This window comes from Aotus nancymaae, unplaced genomic scaffold, assembly GCF_030222135.1.
Source record: "Aotus nancymaae isolate 86718 unplaced genomic scaffold, 86718_ANA_hifiasm-v0.15.2.pri h1tg000036l, whole genome shotgun sequence".
NCBI lineage: Eukaryota > Metazoa > Chordata > Mammalia > Primates > Aotidae > Aotus > Aotus nancymaae.
Window position 1 is genome coordinate 39,456,825 of NW_026988450.1, and position 21,345 is coordinate 39,478,169.

Sequence of the window (21,345 nt, forward strand, 5' to 3'; positions counted from 1 at the left end):
TCATAGATGGGATTCTACTATATAGTGAGGAAGAGGGGATAGCTTTTGATGGTGCAAGTCTTATGTTGTCTTACCTTAGCCACTTCAGAGATAAGTGGGCCTAAGAGAACAGACATAAAATACCCAAGGAGTACTCCAACGGCCCCACTTATGCAATGTGCTCAATTTTGTACCATTTCTCACAGTCAAGGGGAAAGGAGAATACATCTACTCATGTGCCTGTGGCCAGGGTGGGTTAGATTGGGGTAGGGTACAAATGGAGAACTATGATCAACAGCCCCACCACAAACATATCATTAAAGGCAAGTTCCCCAAAGATAGGGAGATGATGTTACAGAAGAATGAAAGAAGGACTGAGCAGAACAAGCATGGAATCTAGCAAATATAAGAAGTAGCAGGTGGTGGAAAACAAAGAATTCAATCAGGAAAAAGTAAAGGGAAGAAGTGCTCCCAGCAACTTAAGAAAAATAAGATGGTTTGTTTTTCCAATTCCATTTTCTCTCTCATACATGAGGCACTTTGTTTACATATGAAAATAGTCTGACTCTAATTTACCCCAGAATTAGAAAGGTTCAGAATCTTGCTTATGAGAGCTCCTATAGACTGTACTCCTATAGACTCCTGATAGAGGAGCGTGTGATGATCACTATACCCTCTGCACGACAGACTTCAAGCCAACTGGGTGCCAAATGCTCTCTAATACAAGTCTCCATAGCCCTCTATATATTTAGGCTCTGACCCACTCAGGGTTCTAGGAATAATTGTAATCTTAAGCAGAAGGGATTTGAAGAGCTTTCATCTGTGTTTACTTATATTCTGAAACTCAACACCATGTTGCACTATGTTGACAGCCTGACCTTATGTGTCATCTTGCTTCTGACAACTGAGTATCTTGATTATATAGGAACCCACCTCCTCTTCTACCCTAGTTATGGCTTTCTCAGCTCATTGCACACTTCAAGACCCTATTTAATAACTCATACACTGTCCTTGTTCCTAGAAGCAAGGCCTGTATTTGTGCTAGGCCCTTGTGTTCAGCTATGGGCTCAGGACTCTGGTGACTGAAACAATTGGCACCTGCCTATTGGGCTATTGGAATAACATCTGTTCCTGATATCCCTTTGGTTGCATCTATTATGTCACCACATTCTTCTAGATTAAATTCACCCAGTTCATAGAGCTCAACTCAGTTTAGTTGGTATATGCAGCATCTGATCTATTGTAGGAGGCATATCTAATTCTAGGTCAGTGTTTCCTACAGTCCTTTCTGTCCCTTTGCTGTTAACCTGATTCTTATATGACCAATTACAAATATAATTCATGGAATTAAGAACAATTCAAAAATATTTGCAAGGTCAGGTACTTGACTGTTCTTCTAATCTCCCAGTTCTGCATCTGCTGATTTTCATTGATGCCATTCTGTTAGTGTGCCAGAAACAGCTCAACACATTTTCCCTGTTGATAATGGAACATAATCTGCTCAAATTATCTTTACGAATTTAAAGATTAGAATATTACTTTGTAAAATGGAGAACACAATAATGGCTGAGCATATTTGTTACTTGCTAGTCTGCCAATAAACCAATGGGTGCATCCACTTTCATCAGAGTAGCTCATAGTGTTGCTTATTGGGTCAGATTCTCCTGCCTCAAACACTGTTGTAAATGTCTTTGTAAGCCCCAATTAACCCCTTTAAGCTATTAAGGAGTGTAGCAGTGTTTAGCAGACTATTTTGCCAACTGAAAAACATTCTTCTGCGCTGCTAATATTCAGATTGATGGGTGAAGAAGAGGAAACTCAGTAAAACATGAGTTAGGACTCGGAATTTAAAGATTCGTAATTAGATCCACATTGTATGGAAATTTTAGTTTTAAAGCAGAGGAAGCTAAAAATAAGCTTAAGTATAATCAGAAAAAGCAAAGGAGGAGTTTAGAACAGTGGCTTTTTAGTAATAAGTCACAAACCTTTGTTCTTATTTATAAATTGAAGTGATAAAGCTAATCTGTAGAAAAACACTTAACAGGTAACTAAGAATATTATTCTGAATGTAAAATTGTTTTGAGATAGTACTCTAGAATTGAGAGTTGGCATATAAAAAGGGGGTAATAGAAGAATTCTGAATTCCCAACAGACATCAGACTGCATATTCCAAATATTTTCTGTTTTCCTGATCAGTAAACACATTTCTTAGGAATTTGGATCATCAGAACTTGGAGTGCCCAATATAGAAGAATAAAATCAAAATAATTTCAACTGCCCCTAATGATTGTAAATGATTGGTATTAAATTGGGTATGTTGTGGCTTTTGGCAAAATTGAGAGTCTGGTCCAAACTCACATATCAAATGCAATTTATACCAAATAGGTGTATAGGAAATAATATAATAAGAACAGAATAACTACAAAACTTAACTTTTGTAATTCACACCTCTTACTTTTCCAGATTTCTTCTCTTTTTAATCACAATGTTTATTTTATTTTTTCCCATTATGAATAAAACATCATGATTAGAGAAAAAAAATATGGAAAATTATAAAGACAGAAGAGCAATCCCACCATAATCCCTAGCATCCAGAAGCAATGTGGCCCACTGTTGGCCATTGCTGCTCATTTCTTCTGAGCCTTTAAAAATACATGTTTTCATCATTGTATATATGCCACGATATGATTTGGCTATGTTCCCACCCAAATCTCATGTTGAATTGTAAACCTCATAATCCCCATGTGTTGTGGGAGGGACATGGTGGGAGGTAATTGAATCATGGTGGCAGTTTCCCCTATGCCGTTCTTGTGATAGTGAGTGAGCTCTCATGAGATCTGATGGTTTTATAAACGTCTGACATTTCCACTGCTGACACTGATTCTCTATCTTACTGCCCTTTGAAGAGGTACCTTCTGCCATGATTGTAAGTTTCCTGAGGCCTCCCCAGCCATGTGGCACTATGAGTCAATTAAATCTCTTTGCTTTATAAATTACCCAGTCTCACTAATGCATACTATTTTTAATCTGGCTTAATCTTGATGTAACTTTTAAACATAGTTTTCCCAAGCTATTGACAACTCGTTAGATACATTTTAAGGATTTTACAATGATACATAATTTATTAGGTATTCATCTAATGAGTATTTAGTTTGTTTTCACTCTTTTCAGTATTATCAGTCAGGCTGAGATTAACATCTTTGTTCTTTACTCTTATTTGGCATCTAGCTGAGAATACATTCTTGTATAACAACCCTCTGTTTCTCTTTCAACAAAAATATGTTTACTATGTAACTAGCATTCATCTTTCCATTTAGCTTTTTTTTTTTTTTTAGTTTGATGGCATCACTAAAATAGAATTTCTTGCTGTAAACATAAGAAGCAGCAGGAAAATGTTGCATGCTATCAGATGTACACTAGGCTTATCTATGGATTAGTGTTCTTTTTAAAATTCTGTCTTACTAAAGAATGGATATACACATCACAGTAAGAAATTAATTCTACTAGAATTCGCCCATGTAAGCCTTCTATAACAGTGTTTTACTACCCACTACTAACAACGTAGCATAAAAACAGCTGAATAAAGGAATATTTGAGGCCACAAGCATTATAATATTTTACAAATCTTGTCTTTTATTAAAAAAAAGTAGAACTAATGCCATGCAGTTTATTATAAACTGCTATGTTATATGATATATTCCAAGTAATTTCATTTTCAATAATGGATTAGGGTTGTTCATTCTTTGGGAAATTCAAAATAAATCTCAATATGAAGCTGCAAACCATTCTGAGGAAAACAAATATAAAAATAAGGTGAACTTTCATGCCCTTTTCAAGTCTGAAGTGCTATGAAAACACTATGATTAGGAAATGACACATTTTGATGACCAAAATGTTTGCAATGTTACTGTTAAAAATTTCTAAACTCTCTAATCGTGAATCTAATACATTTTCAACTTTGCTTGATTTTACCTCAGAATCCTTCACATCTGTCTTTTGTTTCTTTGCCTCCTTCCATGCCTATCATTCCTAGGCTTCTGAACTGTTACTCATCAAACTCCCTTATTAGGTATTGCTTTTTAGCTTGCAATCCAGATATAGGTATATAGATTTATTTGTTTATCAATTATATAAATGCACCACTGTATTAATATTTATACTTGTAAAATTATACAATGATAAATGAAAAACGTTTAATAGTAAATGTAAATACAAATGGAAGTTCAATTATTTTTCCTTCCCCTTCAGTGGCTGGCCTTGTATACCACTTGGGTTATATTCCCCACTCTGAGAACTGGCCCAGATTGTAGTAGTAACTTGCAAACTTTTCTCTTGCCCTCTTTTTCACCCTTTTTCTGTCTGTGATGGTTTGGCTCTGCGTCCCAACCCAAATCTCATGTTGAATTATAATCCGCAATGTTGGGAGAGGAACCTGGTGGGAGGTGATTAGATCATGGGGATGGAATTCCCTCCTTGATGTTATTTCACAAGATCTGGTTGTTTGAAAGTGTGTAGCATTTCCTTCACTTTCTCTCTTTCTCCTGCTCCTGCTGTATAAGACGTGTTTGCTTCCTCTTTGCCTTCTGCCATAATTGTAAGTTTCTTGGGGCCTCTCCAGCTGTGCATCCTGTATAGCCGTCCAAACCTTGAGTCAATAAAATCTGTTTTCTTCATAAATTACACAGTCCCAGGTAGTTCTTTATAGTAATGCAAGAATGGATTAATACTGAAAATTGGTAACAGAGAAGTGGGGCATTGCTATAAAGATAACTGAAAATGTGAAAGTAACTCTGGAACTGGGTAACGGGCAGAGGTTTGAACTGTTTGGAGGGCTCAGAAGAAGACAGGAAGATGAGGAAAAGTGGGACTTCCTAAAGACTTGTTAAATGGTGGTTACCAAAATATCCGTGGTGATATAGACAGTGAAGTCCAGGCTGAGGTGGTTTCAGATGGGATGAAGAACTTAATTGGAACTGGAGTAAAGGTCACTCTTGGTGTACTTTAGCAGAGAGGCTGGCAGCGTTGTGCCCCTTTTCTAAGGATCTGTAGAGCTTTGAATTTGAGAGAGATGATTTTGGATATCTGGCGGAAGAAATTTCTAAGCAGCAAAGCATTCAAGGTGTGGCCTGGCTGCTTCTGACAGAATATGCTCTTATGTGTGAACAAAGAGATTATCTGAAACTGAAACTTTTATTTAAAAGGAAAGCGAACACAAAAGTTTAGAAAATTCACAGCCCACCCATGTGGTAGAAAAGAAAAACCCATTTTCTGCAGATGGATTCAATTGCAGGAGTTTGCATAAGTATAGAGGAGCCAAAGGTAAATAGTCAACACAATGGGGAAAATGCCTCCAGGGCATTTCAGAGACCTTTGTGTCAGACCCTCCCATCAGAGGCCTGGAGGCCTAGGAGGGAAAAATTGTTTTATGGACCAGGCCTAGCACCCTGCTACTCTGTGCAGCCTCCAGTACATGGAGCCCTGCATCACAGCCACAGTCACTACAGCTCCAGTCATGGCTAAAAGGGACCAAGGTCCAGCTCTAGTTGTTGCTTCAGAGGGTGCAAGTCCACATGGTGTTGAGCCTGCAGGTGTGCAGAAGGCAAGACTTGAGGCTGGAAGCTTCTGCCTAGATTTCAGAGGATGAATGAAAATGCCTGGATGTCCAGTCAGAAGTCTGCTGCAGGAGTAGAATCTGCATGGAGAACCTCTACTGGGGCAGTGTAGAGAGAAAATGTGTGGTTGGAGCCTCCACATAGAGTCCCTACTGGGGCATTGCCTGCTGGAGTTGTGAGAAGAGGGCCATCATCCTCCAGACCCCAGAATGGTAGATCCACTGACAGCTTTCACTGTGGACCTGGAAAAGCCACATGTTCTCAATGCCAGCCTATGAAAACAGCCACAGGGGGCTGGACCCTGCAGAATCACAGGGCTGAAACTGTCTAAGACCTTGGGAGGCCACCCCTCACATCACTGTGGCTTGGATATCAGATATGCTTTCAAAAAAGATTATTTGGGAGCTTTAAGATTTAATGACTGCCCTGCTGGAGTTCAAACATCCATGGGACCTGTAGCCCTTTTGGTTTTGGCCAGTTTCTCCCTTTTGAAACAGGAGTATTTAGCTGATGCCTGTACCCCCATTGTATCTTGGAAGTAACTAATTTGTTTTTGATTTTACAGGCTTAGTGGTGGAAGGCGCTTGCCTTGTCTAAGATGAGACTTTTGACTTGGACTTTTGAGTTAACGCTGAAATGGGTTAAGACTTGGGGGACTGTTAGAAGGGCTGATCATATTTTGCAATATGAGAAGGACGTGAGATTTGGGAGAGGTAGGGGAGGAAGGATATAGTTTGACTTTGTGTCTCCCCGCAAATCTCATGTTGAATTTCTAATCCCCAGTGTTGTGGAGGAACCTGGTGGGACATGATTGGATCACGGGGGCAGATTTACCTCTTGCTGTTCTTGTAATACTGATGAGATCTCACAAGATCTGGTTGTTTGACAGTGTGTAGCACTTCCCCATTCACTCTCTCTTTCCTCCTCCTGCTCCCACCATGTAAGAGGTGTTTGTTTCCCCTTTGCCTTCTGCCATGATTGTAAGTTTCCTGAGTCCTCCTCAGCCATGCTTCCTGTACAGTCTGTGGAATCATGAACTAATTAAGCCTCTTTTCTTTATAAATTACCAGTCTCAGGTAGTTTTTTTATAGCAATGTGAGAACAGACTAAAACATTGTGCAACCTCAACCCATCTGTCACTGGCCTGTTTAAAGTGCAAATATGGCCATGTTATTAACCTTTTAAAAATTATTCTATAATTCCTAATTGACAGAAAGGTAAAGTAGAAACTTCTTAGATGATCATATGAGGCCTTTCATTGTGTAGTTCCATTTTCTCATTATTGATCTATGTTCTAACCAAAAAAAAAAAACTACTCAGTTTTCTGAAACTGAATGACATTCTCTTCATACTTTTATTTTTATTTTATTTTATTTTTATTATAAACAGTGTTTCTTTTAACCAGGATGTTCTTCCTTTGGCTGCCTCTTCTACTCCTATTTAGACATTTAGCTCAACAATTTAATTTTTGAGATTCAGCTTCACGATTTTATCTTCTATGATATATTTCCTGACACCTTTTGCCAATTCTCTATTTCCCCCATAACAGCTATATTATTGCATTTGAATTATTTATGTACTGTATGAGTCTACCTCTTAGCTGAGATTCTAGACACAAGCAATCTGACAGATTGATCTCTGTAGTTATTGCAACCTCATACATCTATGGCACTTAGAATAATGCCTGGCACATAGCAATAAATAAACATTTATTTATGGAATGGGTGAATGAATGAATAAAAGCCCACACCAAAATTACTGGAGAAGACTTAACATATTCCACCTGGTGGCAAATATTAGTTTACAAAAAGATTCATTTAGTTATGAAGATATAATTTATCTAAGATCAAATATTTTGTGTCTAGAATGCAATATTTAGTTTAAAATAACTTTTAAAAATAACTGACAGAGCTGGTAAAAGTACTCAATGCTTGGAATGTTAATGCCAATGTGTCTGCTGGCTACTGGACAACTGGATTAGGAAGAATACCTACGTTGAGCATTGAAATGTGACAACTGTATAAAGCCAAGATTTCCAGTTAACTACTAATGTTTGCACTTGCTCTTTAATAGCCTTCAGCATCTTGACAAGGTTGAGTTCTATTTTATTTAAATTTTTGAAAAATTATGAATTACTGTTCAATTTTTTAAAAAAATTCCCATTTAGAATTTGCTAATATGATCATTTTTCTCCTTTAAGTTATAGTATAATAAGTTATATTGATTTATTACCTGATACTGAACCACCTGCCTTCCCATACCATACCTTTTTTGGTAAAGGGCATTATTCTTCTGACAGTCATGTATTATATTGCTAACATTTCATCTTAATGTTTTGCACTTGCCTTCATAAGAATAATAGGTTTATATAGTTTACAACCAACGTAATTTTTCATTTTGTTTTAGAAATCAAATGAAATAAGCATTGACTCAAACTTACCTCAAAGATTGAGTTCAGGATGGAAATTCTAGAATTCTATCAAGTCAGGACTCATGATAGCTCATTCATCAAGTGCTTACTTTGTGCCAATTACAGTTTTAAGGGCTTTCTGTATTAATTCATTTAAACCCTACAACATCCCATGAAACAGAAATTATTATTATTATCCCCATCTTAGGTCAGATGAATTGAAACACAGAGATGTAAAGTACCCAGGGTCACATAGAAGGTAAATTGCAGAGTCAGGATTTGAACTCAGGTATTCTGACTCCAGAGCCTACATTCTTTACCAAAATATATTAATTTTCCCATCATGTTGCAGAGGGAAACACAAATCTCAGGAATTATTTGTCTAAAGAATCTGACATGATCATTGTTAATTGACCTATGACTATTTAAATAATAGAGAATTTGTAAGAGAAATACTCTAACTACATACCATCAATTAACAATATAGACTGGAGACTATGTAACTATTTTAAAACTTAGTTAAAAATATTATCAAAGTAATAACACTTTTTTTTTTTATCTTTTCAGCAATCTTGACACAGAAGAGCTATGTGGTAAGTTTCTTTAAGATCAAACACATTACTTGTTTAAGAAGGAAAAGGAGCAGTGTCTAGTATATATCAACCTTGGAATTAATATTGTAGATTAGGAGTTCTAAAATAAAATAAAATATAAATTGAGATCTCAAGGGATTTATCTTTTTCCCTGAATTTTGCTCAGTCATGTATTTCACTCCAGAAAGAGTCGGGCCTTATTAGCTTGTTCATAGAAAAAGAATTGTTATTACAATCAGTACATTAGTTTTATAAGAGCAAATTCTCCACAAGTTTCAATATATTTTTGAATTGGTGTTTAATACAGCTTCATTATTCTCTGCACAATATATTGTGAAGAGCCTTTTGTTACTATTTTATAAAGCTGTCTTCTTGAAATGTAAAAATAACTTTGTCTTATACCTGCCTAAACCATTCTGGAGTTTTAAATGTCATTTCAAAGTAAGTGATTCAATGGGGAGAGATAAATCTTTACAAATGCCTGATTTAACAGCCTCTTCATTTATTTTTTTCATCTTTATGATTGGAAACAAGGTAAAGATTAGAAATATGTAAAGCTAAAATTTTTTAATTTTATTATTTTATGGAAAAAATGGAACATTATGAAACTATTCAGTTTGAAACAGCTGTATTTCTCTGAATACTGGAAGGTTTTATATTTTAAGATAAATGTTTAAGATAATACCTTTGTCCAAGTTTGATCTGATTGTCTATGCTCCTCAAAACGTTTTTGATAGTTAGAGTTGAGTTTTCTCTGGGAACTCCTCATTGATACTAGCAGCACTTCCTGAACATCTTATAATCCTTATAGTTTTAGAGTTTACCAAAACTCAAAACATCAAAAGGGCCATTTTCTTATATTCAAGAGTGGTTATTTACATTTCATCAAAGTGGTAGAGCAATAATATACAAGAACAAAATATCAGAATGCAGGATTTCAAAGGCAATAACTGAACAAAATGAATGTAATCTCCAACCACGAGCTTTCAAATTTTCCAATGATTGTAAAAAACTTCTGCTTCTTATCCTGGCATAGTGTCCATCTCAGGTTCAGGGAGGAAAACCCAACTGAAATTCAAGATACGTTTATGGAGGAACGAGGTACTCTGATACCAAAGCAGGTCATGTTTTTGTTAGTTATGAAATGCCAACAGGGAAAATCCTGCCATTCTTTCAGACACAGTCAGATGGTAGCATTGTGTACACATGGTTAAGCATCTGAAAGGGCCCATACAGGCCATTGCCATGAGGCTTTATGATGAATAGCAGTCAACATAAAGTCCACTCTCAGCTATGTGCACACAGTCCTGATCAGTGAAGTGAAAAGATAAAATGGAGAGCATAAGATTATCTTGATAATTCCATTAATGTGGCAGACCCATTTCTAAAATGTCTAGATATGTCGGCCAAAGTAGTTATTTCCTCAAATCATTCATTTATATCTGTTTTTTGTTTTTCACTTAGCTTTGCCTGGGTAGGCCACAGCTGATGAGAAAGCAAACTGTTATAAGGACTTTTAAGATAAAAACACTAAGTGGTTCTTCTTTATATGCTATGTTGCCTGCCCATCATCATTAAGGAACATTGTGGTATCCTCTATTTTCCCCTAAAAGTACTTCAAATTTTTAAATATTATAGAAATTTCCACTTACTCCTCTACTGAAAAAATATATTTTTAAAATATGCCTTTATTCTATAATAAGGGAACTAGATTAGGTGCCTATACTGTATTTATTGAAAAAGCTTTATGATTTCCCCTGGACAGTTTTAGTTAGGGAATTGGAATGTGGGGCTTTAATTCAACAGGAATTGTTCTGTGTTTTTTAAATCCAGTGATTGTATTCACAGTCATGTGTTATAATCCTCCCCCTCTCTGTTCAAGAATATGCATTTTAATCTCCAGAGTGTCGTTTCATTTCTCATTATTTTGTGAATATGAAGTAAATATTTAAGTTGGATTCTAATCAAAGCCAAATGCTTCAGTGCTAGCAAGTGAAATATGTCAATTCATACCCGGCACAAATTCCCCCTTGTGCGTGGGAGGGATAGAACTTGATTGGCATGAAAAGTAGATTTCATATGTTCTTTCTTAGAAGCCAATTACAAGTTGCAGATACCTAAAACTTTAATTCTGAGGCTTTTACTTAATTTGTCAGTTACTAAGTTAAGGACCTAGAATTTAAAATCTATTAAAATATTTATTTTGAAAAAAATTTCTTTGTAATTTTAATTATGAAAGTAATACTTAACTGCTATTTTTTAAATTTGACAGTATTATGTAGGTGTATAAGCTAATTTGTCAATCTTCTCTGTCACTCATTGTATCTCCAATACTAAGCTCTGCTATTCACTTGGAACATATTCTTCCAGACATTATTATGTGTATATTGACATTGATATATATGCATATGTATATTATACTATATGATTGATATATATGCATATGCATATTATACTATATGATTAGTGCAATTGCATCCCCTTCTACTTCATTTTATTTAAAGGCTGCATGATGTCCTATGCACCTTAATTTTTTCAACCAAGTTCCTTTTAATGGATTTTCAATTTGAATCCGACTTTCCATGGGAAAAACATCATTGAAGTAAATATTCTCATATACATTATCTTCACACTTATGTTCAAGTAATTCTGTATGGTAGATTCCCAAACATGCAATTCCTCAATCAAGGTTTCTCTAAGGTGCACACCCACCAGCAATTTACAGAAGTGCCAAAATTATCCACTCTTCACGTACAATTGTGAAGACCTTCCTAAAGGCATTTTTTTTTTTTTTTTTTGCTGTATCTTATCACTATCAGTCAATACAAAACTCAATTTTAATTAGGGAATTGTTTTTGAACTCTGGCACTGAAGCTTTGGTTTGTATTTCTACCATAATTAGCTCCAATCTAAAGCATTCAGGAATATAATTACTACTTTCTCTGGCCCTACCCTGTTTATGGCTGTTTTCATAACCCTACTCATTTTTACTGAACTGTTTTGCAGATCTTGAACTTGGGAGTTAAGAGTAGGTAGTTGAAATATTTATAGATGGGTAAAGGATAATTGCAATGAATGTGCTTGATCTGAAAGCATATCTGTAAGAAAGCTTTGTTAGCAAGGTTAAATATATTTAATAGTGTAATTTCTCATCTAGTTGGTTGTTATCTACCAAATATTAAACTATATTAAAAGTTAGATGAAGTCTATAAATAAGAAGGATAAATCCTGAGGGTACAGGAAACTCCAGAATAAAAACTTATTCCCTTCATACCAAGGTTGTTTTCAGTAGCTGTGCAGGAAGCACCCAGGCTGCGTTGGCAGAGCCCAGACAGTGCTGAGAGACCTGTGCCTGCAAGTCTGGGTGCTAGAAAATCAGAAGGCTCTATGCCCTCCTCCAGACTAATGTGTTCTTCTCCAGTGGCACATGTCACTGGCGATTGAGATGTAAGAGTTTGAGTGTCGCTTATCTGCATCCCCTCAAAATACCCCACATTTCTACATCTGACTGATCTCCCTCTTCAGAACATGTGGGTTTTAACACTCTCTCAATTATTTTCTTTTCTACCTAGTCTACTACTTGAGAAATTCTAACTGCTTGAGAAGTTTAGATCTAAACTCTTGAGAATACTTTGTGAGACCACTTTCTACTGAGACTTTTGTGACAGCTGTGGATCCTTTGGTTCTGACAGAATTATTAAGCTGACCTGAAAACTCAACAACTTTAAAGACTAAGGTGCAGGATAGAAAAAACAAAACAAAACTGTAGTTTGGTAATAGAACACCACTGATTGAGTACAGAAAGGAAGGGAGAAACTAATTTGTTGTTAGCATTTTATTAGAGAAGATGGCACATTGTATATTCGTGAGAATATAGCCTGCTTTCTGACAGATAACTTACATCTCCTTATAAATTGTGCTCTACTTTTTCATCATACCTAATGCTCAGACTCTACTTTTTAATGATACTTCACTTAAACTGCTGAGGATTGGTTTTCACATATTTCCATAAGTACAATATAACTCTGTTTTGCTCAAGTTCCTGAAGCCCACATGCAAGTTTCAACAAAATAGTTCTTTTCTCCAGGAAGTTATTCCAGTTATCAAAGGACAAGCATTTTAAGGAATCAATATCTGTTCCCAATCATTCTTTTTCTCTAATGTCATGACTTAATGACAATATACATTTGCCCCTTTCACACTGGCAATGTGATTCAAATGAGAAACATGAGTCACAAACATGAGAAACCTGTTATAAAACTTTGGTCCAAGCGCAGCCACTTCCAAAGCCATCACTGTCCTTCCCTCCTGCCTGCCACGTGTTGTAGTTTGCAGATCTACTGCCGAAATTCTGGACTCCACCCCTCATTCCACTTCACAGCTTTGGTATGGCTTATAGTCCTAGTTCTCTGATGAAATCACTCCTGTCAATTGATGTCTCCTTTGTCTCTTGACGGTGTCACCAACATTCCCCCAAATCATCCTTTGTGTATCCTTTCCTTTTCTAATAGAAAAATCTGAGGATGTCACTCTCCTTTTCAAAATTGTTCTGTAGCTTCCCATTGCCCATAGCGGTATCAAATGTACTCTGAATCATAATCTCCTAGGAAGCGTAGGTCTCAACCCAAAGATTCTGCTTTACTAGATGAGACCTTCTTAATCATCTTCATGTCTAACAAGTACCCTAGAGTAGTACTTCTCAAACTTAAATGTGCCTACAAATCACCTGGGGGTCTTATTAAAATGCAGACTGTGATTCAACAGGCCTGGAAGTGGGCCTGAGATAAGCTCTAACAAGCTCTGAGGTGAAACTGATGCTGCTGGTCCACAAACCAAACTCTGAACAGTGAGGTACTAGAGGATTCTGATGCAGGTGGTCAAAAACACTGACCTAGACTTGAGGATCAAAGAGCATCTGGCAAGGAGTGTTTCCAAAACATACGCTTTGTCTCCCATCACTGACTTTTAGCATTTGTTTCCTTGCTGCCTACCATTCTCAAATATGTTCCAGTCCTGTTCTTTATCTCTTAGCAGTGCTGAACTACACATGCTCCTGCAAATGGGACAGGAGAGCAGCTGCTTCCATGCCTTTCCTCTGAGAATCCAGCAGGTTAAGTCCTATTCATCTGTTAACTAAACCATTGGTGGTGTTTCCCCTATGAAGCCCTCTCTGACTTACCCGAGCAGACTTGGGAATTCTTTTTTTTTTTCTTTATCTTTTTTGTTGTTGTTGTTGAGACAAGACCTCACTCTGTCACCCAGGCTGGAGCGCAGTGGCACAATAATCTTGGCTCACTGCGATCTCGGTCTCCTGGGTTCAAGCAATTCTCCTGCCTTACCCTCTATTTGGATTGCACCTTGTATCTGGGCTCTTGAACCACTGTCTTTAACAATGATTATGTGTATTGCAGTTGTTTCTTGGAATGTCTGTCTCTCCTACCTGACTGTAGCGCTTCTGTCTTTTCACCTTTGTATTCCAAACTCCTATGATAGCACCTAGCACATAAAAGGCACTAAGTAAAGGTATGTTAGGCCACAGAATGAGTAAGTGAACACTCGCTATGATGAAGTAGAGGGGAGTTACCTCTCTTTATCTATGTTGGATGTGTCTGACTCTTTCATCTAATTTCCGTCTTTGAGTTTATTGGAGCCCCCTTGCCTTGACTGCCTGACCCATATTCAGAAGTGAGTAAGTTATAAAAGAGCCTTAGTGACAATGAGCTGCACCACCTCAAAATAACCCTTACACTTAGATTTCCAACTTAAGCTCCTATCCAGGACTTGAGTATTGTAATTCCCTTCCTTCTCAGTCATTTTCTTTACTATCTAGTGATTGTTCTTTCTTTCTAACTTGGAGAGTTGAACAAATGGATGAATGAAGGAAAGAAAGAATGAAATCTAGTAGGTGTCAGCGCTGAAGCTTCTAGTCATTGTTTTTCTCATGTGCTTTATCAGCATGTGCCTGCATCTGCGTGTATAGGTCCGATTTCAAAGTGGAAAGACAACTTAAATTCTCTCCAGGAACCTCTACTTATTAAGCCAAATATCTTGTCTATGAATGAAATATCTATTTTAAAACATGGCTTTGTCTCTCTCTCTCTCCATTTATCTATCTATCTATCTATCTATCTATCTATCTATCTATCTATCTATATCTATATATATATACACACACATATACATATATGTACATATATATACACATATATATATGTATATGTGTGTGTATATATATATAAAATCTCACCGAGGCTGGAGTGAAGTAGTGCTATCACAGCTCACTGCAGCCTCAACTTCCCAAGCTCAAGCAATCCTCCCACCTCAGCCTCCCAAGTAGTTGGGACTAGAGGCACATACCATCATGCCTGGCTAATTTTTAAATTTTTTTGTAGAGGTGGAGTCTTGCTGTGTGGCCAGGCTGCTCTCAAACTCCTGGGTTTAAGTTATCCTCCTACCTTAGCTTCCCAAAATACTGAGATTATAGGCACGAGCCTCCATGCCCAGCCTGCTTTCACTTTATATTTTTGACTACTTGCATTTCAAACCCCATCACAATTCTCTTTGAGGCATTATATATACAAGTTTTAAACTGAAAATGAAGTAACAGCTTCATTTATTGGCATTTTTCTTGCACTTTTTGCTTGTTTCAACATAGCATGGACTCAGTTCTGTTATTCATTATTTTCCCAACTTAGGAATATTCTACAGCCACATCCGTTGCTCACTGGTTGATGAAGAGTATTCATTTGTTATAAATAATTGCACAGGAACTTCATTTATTATAAATAATTCCACAAATAAAGTTAGACATATTTGTCAACCTTATCAGAAAGTCAACATTATAACCACAAAATGTTTTGAAGCAGGTATTTAAGGAGTAAATACTTTCTTACTTATCTTCCTATTAATCACTTTCTAAAGAATCCTTATAAGAGATAATTTACGCCACTTTGTTTTTAAGGAACACATTTTGCTTTGTCAAAAAATATGTCATTTGCTCTTAAACTATGTGTATACAGACTGTATTTTGACAGCCATGATCTGGAATTGATTTAGTGTTTACCTGTGTTTCTTTTCTTCTCTAAAGAAGTCTCTACATTAACTATTGTATCAGTCAATGGCACTTTCCAGTTGTTATTAACATCAGTATCAACAAATAGTTCCTGGAGTATTAAATAAATTAATCAAGGCAGTTTCCATCAAACATGCTGAAATGTATTCCTGTAATCTCAAGTGGCTTATATGTGATTATATATCATTTCAATTTAGTTCCACAAATACTGTGGCACATTAAAGATAGACAGAAATAAACTACAGTTTATCCAAGGAAGAGTTCAAAGGAATGGTGAGGACTATTCATTTTTTGGTGTCTGAAAACCCTAGATCTTTTCAATATATAAACTTTTGTTACGCTAGTTTGCTTTCATTATAGAAATGTATAGATTTCCATAAGTAAATATAAGGTTTTGCATTTATATACATTTCAACTTACTAGTTTAGAATCAGTTCACGTTCCATACTTTTAATTTCAATCATAAATCCACCATATTATTTATTCCTAACAACTGAAAAAAGTGATAGCCTTTACTTTTTCTCTGCCCAAATTGTTGAAAAATACAAAAAGATTATGACAGGGACAGTTACATGGAAGGTGCCACAGAAGACCCTCTCATGTTTTGCAGCACTGACTCTTAACCTTGAAGAGAGCTTACCTTCTTTAATGTTTCCTCCAAAAACAATAAAATGTAATTTAACTCTTTTCTAAAATTACTATCCTAGTGAGATCTATATTCATATGTTGTCAAAAACAATTTTTTTTATTGAAACACCCTTGTCAGTAGATCCAGATTCATTTTTTCCTACATTTGTAGGAAGGAAGAAGAATTTCTTTAAGGATAATGGTAATTATTCAGGTTTTCTTTTCTTTTTTCTTGATGTTTTAGTGAATGAGCAGATTGTCACCTTAGTTAGTCTTATTTGGAAACCTTCCAGTTTTCATTTATAGCTGACATTTTGTTTTACTCATTTAAGGAATAAATAATAAGTTGATTATTTTTTTGTTTTATGATTATCTAAACTCAAATTTGAACTTATTTCAATATTTTCACTTTTCAGAATATTTTTCTCAGCACCTGGGCGAGTATGAGAATGTACTGGCAGCACTTGAAGACCTAAATCTTTCCATCCTGAAGGCAATGAGCAAAACAAAGAAGGTAAGAAAGTGTTAATGTTTGTTTTCTATAAAAAAAACTCTTCTTTAAAAAATATTTTTCTTAAAAATCATACCTATTTTCAAGGTATAGATTTTTTATTCCACTGATAGTTTTTTCTTCATATTAAATTAACTATGTTATTTATTCATAACATAATTATAAACACTATATGCCAAAGACTGTGCTCTGTGTTGAGGATTCAAAGATACACAGCGCTGTTCAAATAGCTCCCAGCCTGGTGGGGATACGAGTGTGTAAAGTAAGTGATATGTTTTGGATCTTGTCCCTCCTCAAATCCCATGTAGAATTGTAATCCCCAGTGTTGGAGGTGGGACCTGATGGGAGGTGATTGGATCATGGGAGCAGAATTCTCATGAATGAGTTAGCACCATCCTTTCAGTGCTGTTCTCCTGATACAGAATGAGTGAGTCATCATGAGATCTGGTTGTTTAAAACTGTGTGGCTCCTCCTCTGCCCCTCTCCTTCCTCCTCTGGCCATGTGACATGCCTTGCTTCTCCTTTGCCTTCCACCATGATTGAAAGCTCCCTGAGGCCTCCCCAGAATCAGAAGCCACTATGCTTCCTGTACAGCCTGCAGAATCGTGAGCCAATTAAACCTCTTTTCTTTATAAATTATCCAGCCTCAGGTATTCTTTATAGCAGTGAGAGAACTGACTAATACACTAAGCATTACAATATAGCCCAATGAGAAGCACAAGATAAGACATCTAGTTCATGCTTGAGATGAGGTGACACTTGAGCACTTAGAGATAAAGGAAGTACCTAGACAAAGGAGACCTAAACACAGGGAACAGCACATGCAGAGACTCTGAGTCAAGAGGGGCACAGGACATTCTAGGAAAGGAAGCTGGACAATCAGGATAAAGTATAGAAAACCAAAGAGCAGCATGACGTGAGATGAAACTGAAGTGCTAGGGAGGGCCCACATCTTTCATGATGTCAGCATAGCTAAGTATCCTAAGTGTCAGCAAAGCTAAGTATCCTAAGTATCCTACGTATCCTAAGTGCAAATAAATGAGCAAATATTTTAAGCAGAAATTTAAAAATCATGCATTCTTTCAAAAAGATCATACAAGAATTAACTTGGAATTGGGGTGGATAATATAGAGGAATAGGATCAGAGAGATGAGTGAGTAGGCTGGTTCATTAGTCTGGGTAAGAGTTGCTGGTGTTAGGAAAACAAGAGAGCAGCAATAAAGACTCAACTGAATTTTGGAAAATAAAGTTAAGAACATTTCTTAAAACTTCAAGCAAAACACAAAATATAAGAAAATTGGAGCATCAATCTAGGGTATTCTATATCCAAATGACAAATTTCAAAAAGGAAAAAAAGGAAAACAGATAAAAAGTGGAATCGGAATACATTTTCTTTAGACCTCTTCAGGAATATTTGGAAACCATATAATAACTTCATCCTTTGAAACTTCTCTCCAGCAATGGCCATTTAAAAATCTCTGTTTTGTGTGTCTAGCTTTTTCTCCTTATTCTTTAAGTCTCATCTTAAATACCATGGCCTCAGAAGGGTCTTCTCTGCCCACCTATCTAAGAAAAAGTAAAGGTCATCTCTATTAGAGTATCTCATCTGTTCCTTTCTGGCAATTTATCAGAATGAATGAGAAACTGTACAATATTTTTGTTATTGTTTATTTGTTGTCTGTAAAGAAAGAGAAGGGCAGTGACTGGATTTTTGTTTTTTATTTCTTTTGTTTTTGGCTCACCATGTGTATCCTAAGCCTAGCACAGGACCTGACAATTAAAATTGTACTCAAAACATTTATTGATGGATTAAATAAATTGATTGGTTAAATGAACAAACATATAGTTCCAAAAGAAATACTTTTGCTCCTAAAAGAAAAATTGCTCCTAAGTTAATTTAAGAAGCTTATGGATTTCCTCTAATAGGAAGAAAAAAAACAAGTTATATAATCTTCCTTATTTCCTCACAAATATGCACTAAAATCATGTTGTTTTTCCTTGTATTGAGACAATGAGGTTTTGTGGGATTCAAATTGAGGTCAACCTATTGTTTTGGTTTCTTAGGTTACAAAATCTTTTTCTTGGCACTCACCCTTAAAAATGCATTTGATTCATATTATACTGCTTAATCAAGAAAAGCATATGTCTCTGATTTAAAATAAAAAAGGAAAAACAAAAATAAGAAATGGTCAAAATCAAAATTAGAAAAAGCCCCTTTGTTTAATAGCTCAAAGATGAGGAAAAGGCGGAGTTTTGACATTTCTCAAGCCACTGTTGAATAGACATCTCCACACTGCCTAGCACATGGACCCTTCAGAGTTAGAAATCTAGCATTTTTTTCTCTGTATTTCTACTCAGATAAAAAGTCCTGTCTCAGTAAGAAGATGTGATTGTTCTAGGCTTTTATGAAACATGAAATACAAGACTTTTGTGATCTATCTTGACTGGCAGTACCTCTGTTTGCAGTGTCAGAGAATGGATATAATGGGATTTAGCTGCCTACCTTAAACTCCAGGAGGTGACTCAGGACAGATACAGTCTGTCATTATTTCCCCTCCTCCTCCTTCTCCCTCAACCCCAGCCTTTTGTCAGATCCTCAAGGGCTACATGGATTATTTTACTTTGCTTATTTTTCTGGAACAAAACACCATAGGTCAAGTTCCAAATGGCCATTTGAAAGTCCCAATGGTAACTAAAACCAGAACCCTCTGCCTGACTTTGGAATGTCACAAACACACACACAAAAATAGCTTTGTCTGTTAGTTTTTCTTCTTTCTGCAGGGTAGAGGTGGTAAGCTAACTTATAGCATCAGTATGTGAAGTGCTTGTAATCTCAAAGCAAATGTAGAATTCTGATGCTACAGCTAAATTCATCATGTGCTGTGTTATATAAACACAAATGGGATTCCCTGCTTATTTGTAGGGCTTAAAAGGAGATTATCATAAGCTAAAGTGAAGAAGGCATTCTTAAAATAATTATTTAGGGTTTGTTAGTTACCTTACTGAGTGCAGCTGTGAAATTTTCCAAAATTAAAATGTATATATACTTTTTATTCTAAAAGTTACTTTTCAAACAAACATACCCTACAATACATTCAATAATTTTAAGAAAAAAATAGACTTGAATCCTACCACTGCTGGGCCTCTGTCTCTCTCTACCCTCCTACATCTGTCTTTGGGATCTATGTTGTTTCTCTCTGTAGCATCTGCAGATTGCTTTATCTCAATCTTTTCATCTCTCCTCTATCTCTAGATTTTTATGTTGAGCATCTGAGCCTCCCAGGGCTCCATATTCCTTTCACTAAAGATCATAATCATTTATTTATGAGTCTTACTGTGAAAAAGATGAAATAACAATAGGACACAGAATTTCTATTTGGGACAAACATCATTACCGTAATTTTATATAGGACATATTAAAATTTTCCCTGTTTCAGGCAAAATATCCAAGCTGAAATAATACCATATGTGGCATAGTAAAATACCCTCGTAGGCTCACAGAAGGCAAGCATTTTGATTATTTGTTACAGTTTTATTACAATCTTTTAAGTATTCAGTCCTTAAGTATTTATGAATATAATGAAAAAATTATTCTTGGACTTCAGAGCAACCACGAAAAACACTTTTCAAACTGTTTATTTCACATCTTCTTTTTTCCTTGAAATTATCTGTCAAAATGAGTGTGTTTAGGGAAGAAGAAGTAGAGACTAGGAGGATACAAACTAGGGGAGAAGTGTCTTGAGGCTGCAAGTTTGGTTCAGTAGAAGAGAAGCCCTGAGTCAGGCCTAAGCCTTAGAATCCTCCGTGCAATCTTGGCCAGACTTCTGCCCAGCACCTGGCACAGAGGAACTCGACATCCCTGGAAAGGTTGCTCAATGAAGTCAGGAGAAACATGTTCTCTCATAGAAGACCCTAGTTATCTTGAAGGATTCTGCAGTACCTACTTCCTGGGCCCAGAAATCTCCACCTCTAACCGGGTAAGGAGGAGACAGAACTGAGATGAGAGCCCTAACCTTTCTAATTCATGTGAACCTGACTTTGGGGGTAATTTAAAGGTGATAAGAAACCACTTTGAGGTTATTGATAGAGTTTACACAGTGGTGTACATCTACACCACTGTAGATGTACACACAGTTCAGGCAAAGATCATGAACAAGATAGTGGCTAAGGTGGATACGCTAGGAGGATAGAGGACAGAGTGCATAGTAATGTCTGTGCAGGCTCGGGACTTAGATTGGCATCTACCTGGCAACCACGTCACTGGTTCTTTCTAGCCATTGCTGCAGCCTCACCAGAATCTTGGGGACTGATCTGACTTCTCTGAGCCAAGTTGCCAGACAATGCCTAATGACTCTTCTTTCCTGCCGGGCTAGGGCTTCAGTGGCTATAGCCAAAAAGAGGATGAGGAATAGCTGTTAATGCCAACTAGCATTTATAAAGCAACTTGGAGTTTTCAACATACTTTAATATATGTATTTCCCTTATTCTTCATCACATCCTAGTAAGGAATGTTAGGCAAAAGGTAATGTACCCATTTTAAA

General features: G+C 36.4%; 1 protein-coding gene across 4 annotated transcripts in view; it reads left to right on the plus strand.

The window, feature by feature from the left end:
* Positions 1-21,345, plus strand: part of NECAB1 (N-terminal EF-hand calcium binding protein 1) — a 714,313-nt gene that overhangs the window by 623,927 nt on the left and 69,041 nt on the right. For all 4 annotated transcript variants that reach the window (XM_064384351.1, XM_021675784.2, XM_064384352.1 and 1 more), the window contains 2 exons: positions 8,569-8,594; positions 16,710-16,807. In XM_064384351.1, coding sequence (XP_064240421.1) covers positions 8,569-8,594; positions 16,710-16,807 — 124 coding nt within the window. The remainder of the gene's footprint in view (positions 1-8,568; positions 8,595-16,709; positions 16,808-21,345) is intronic.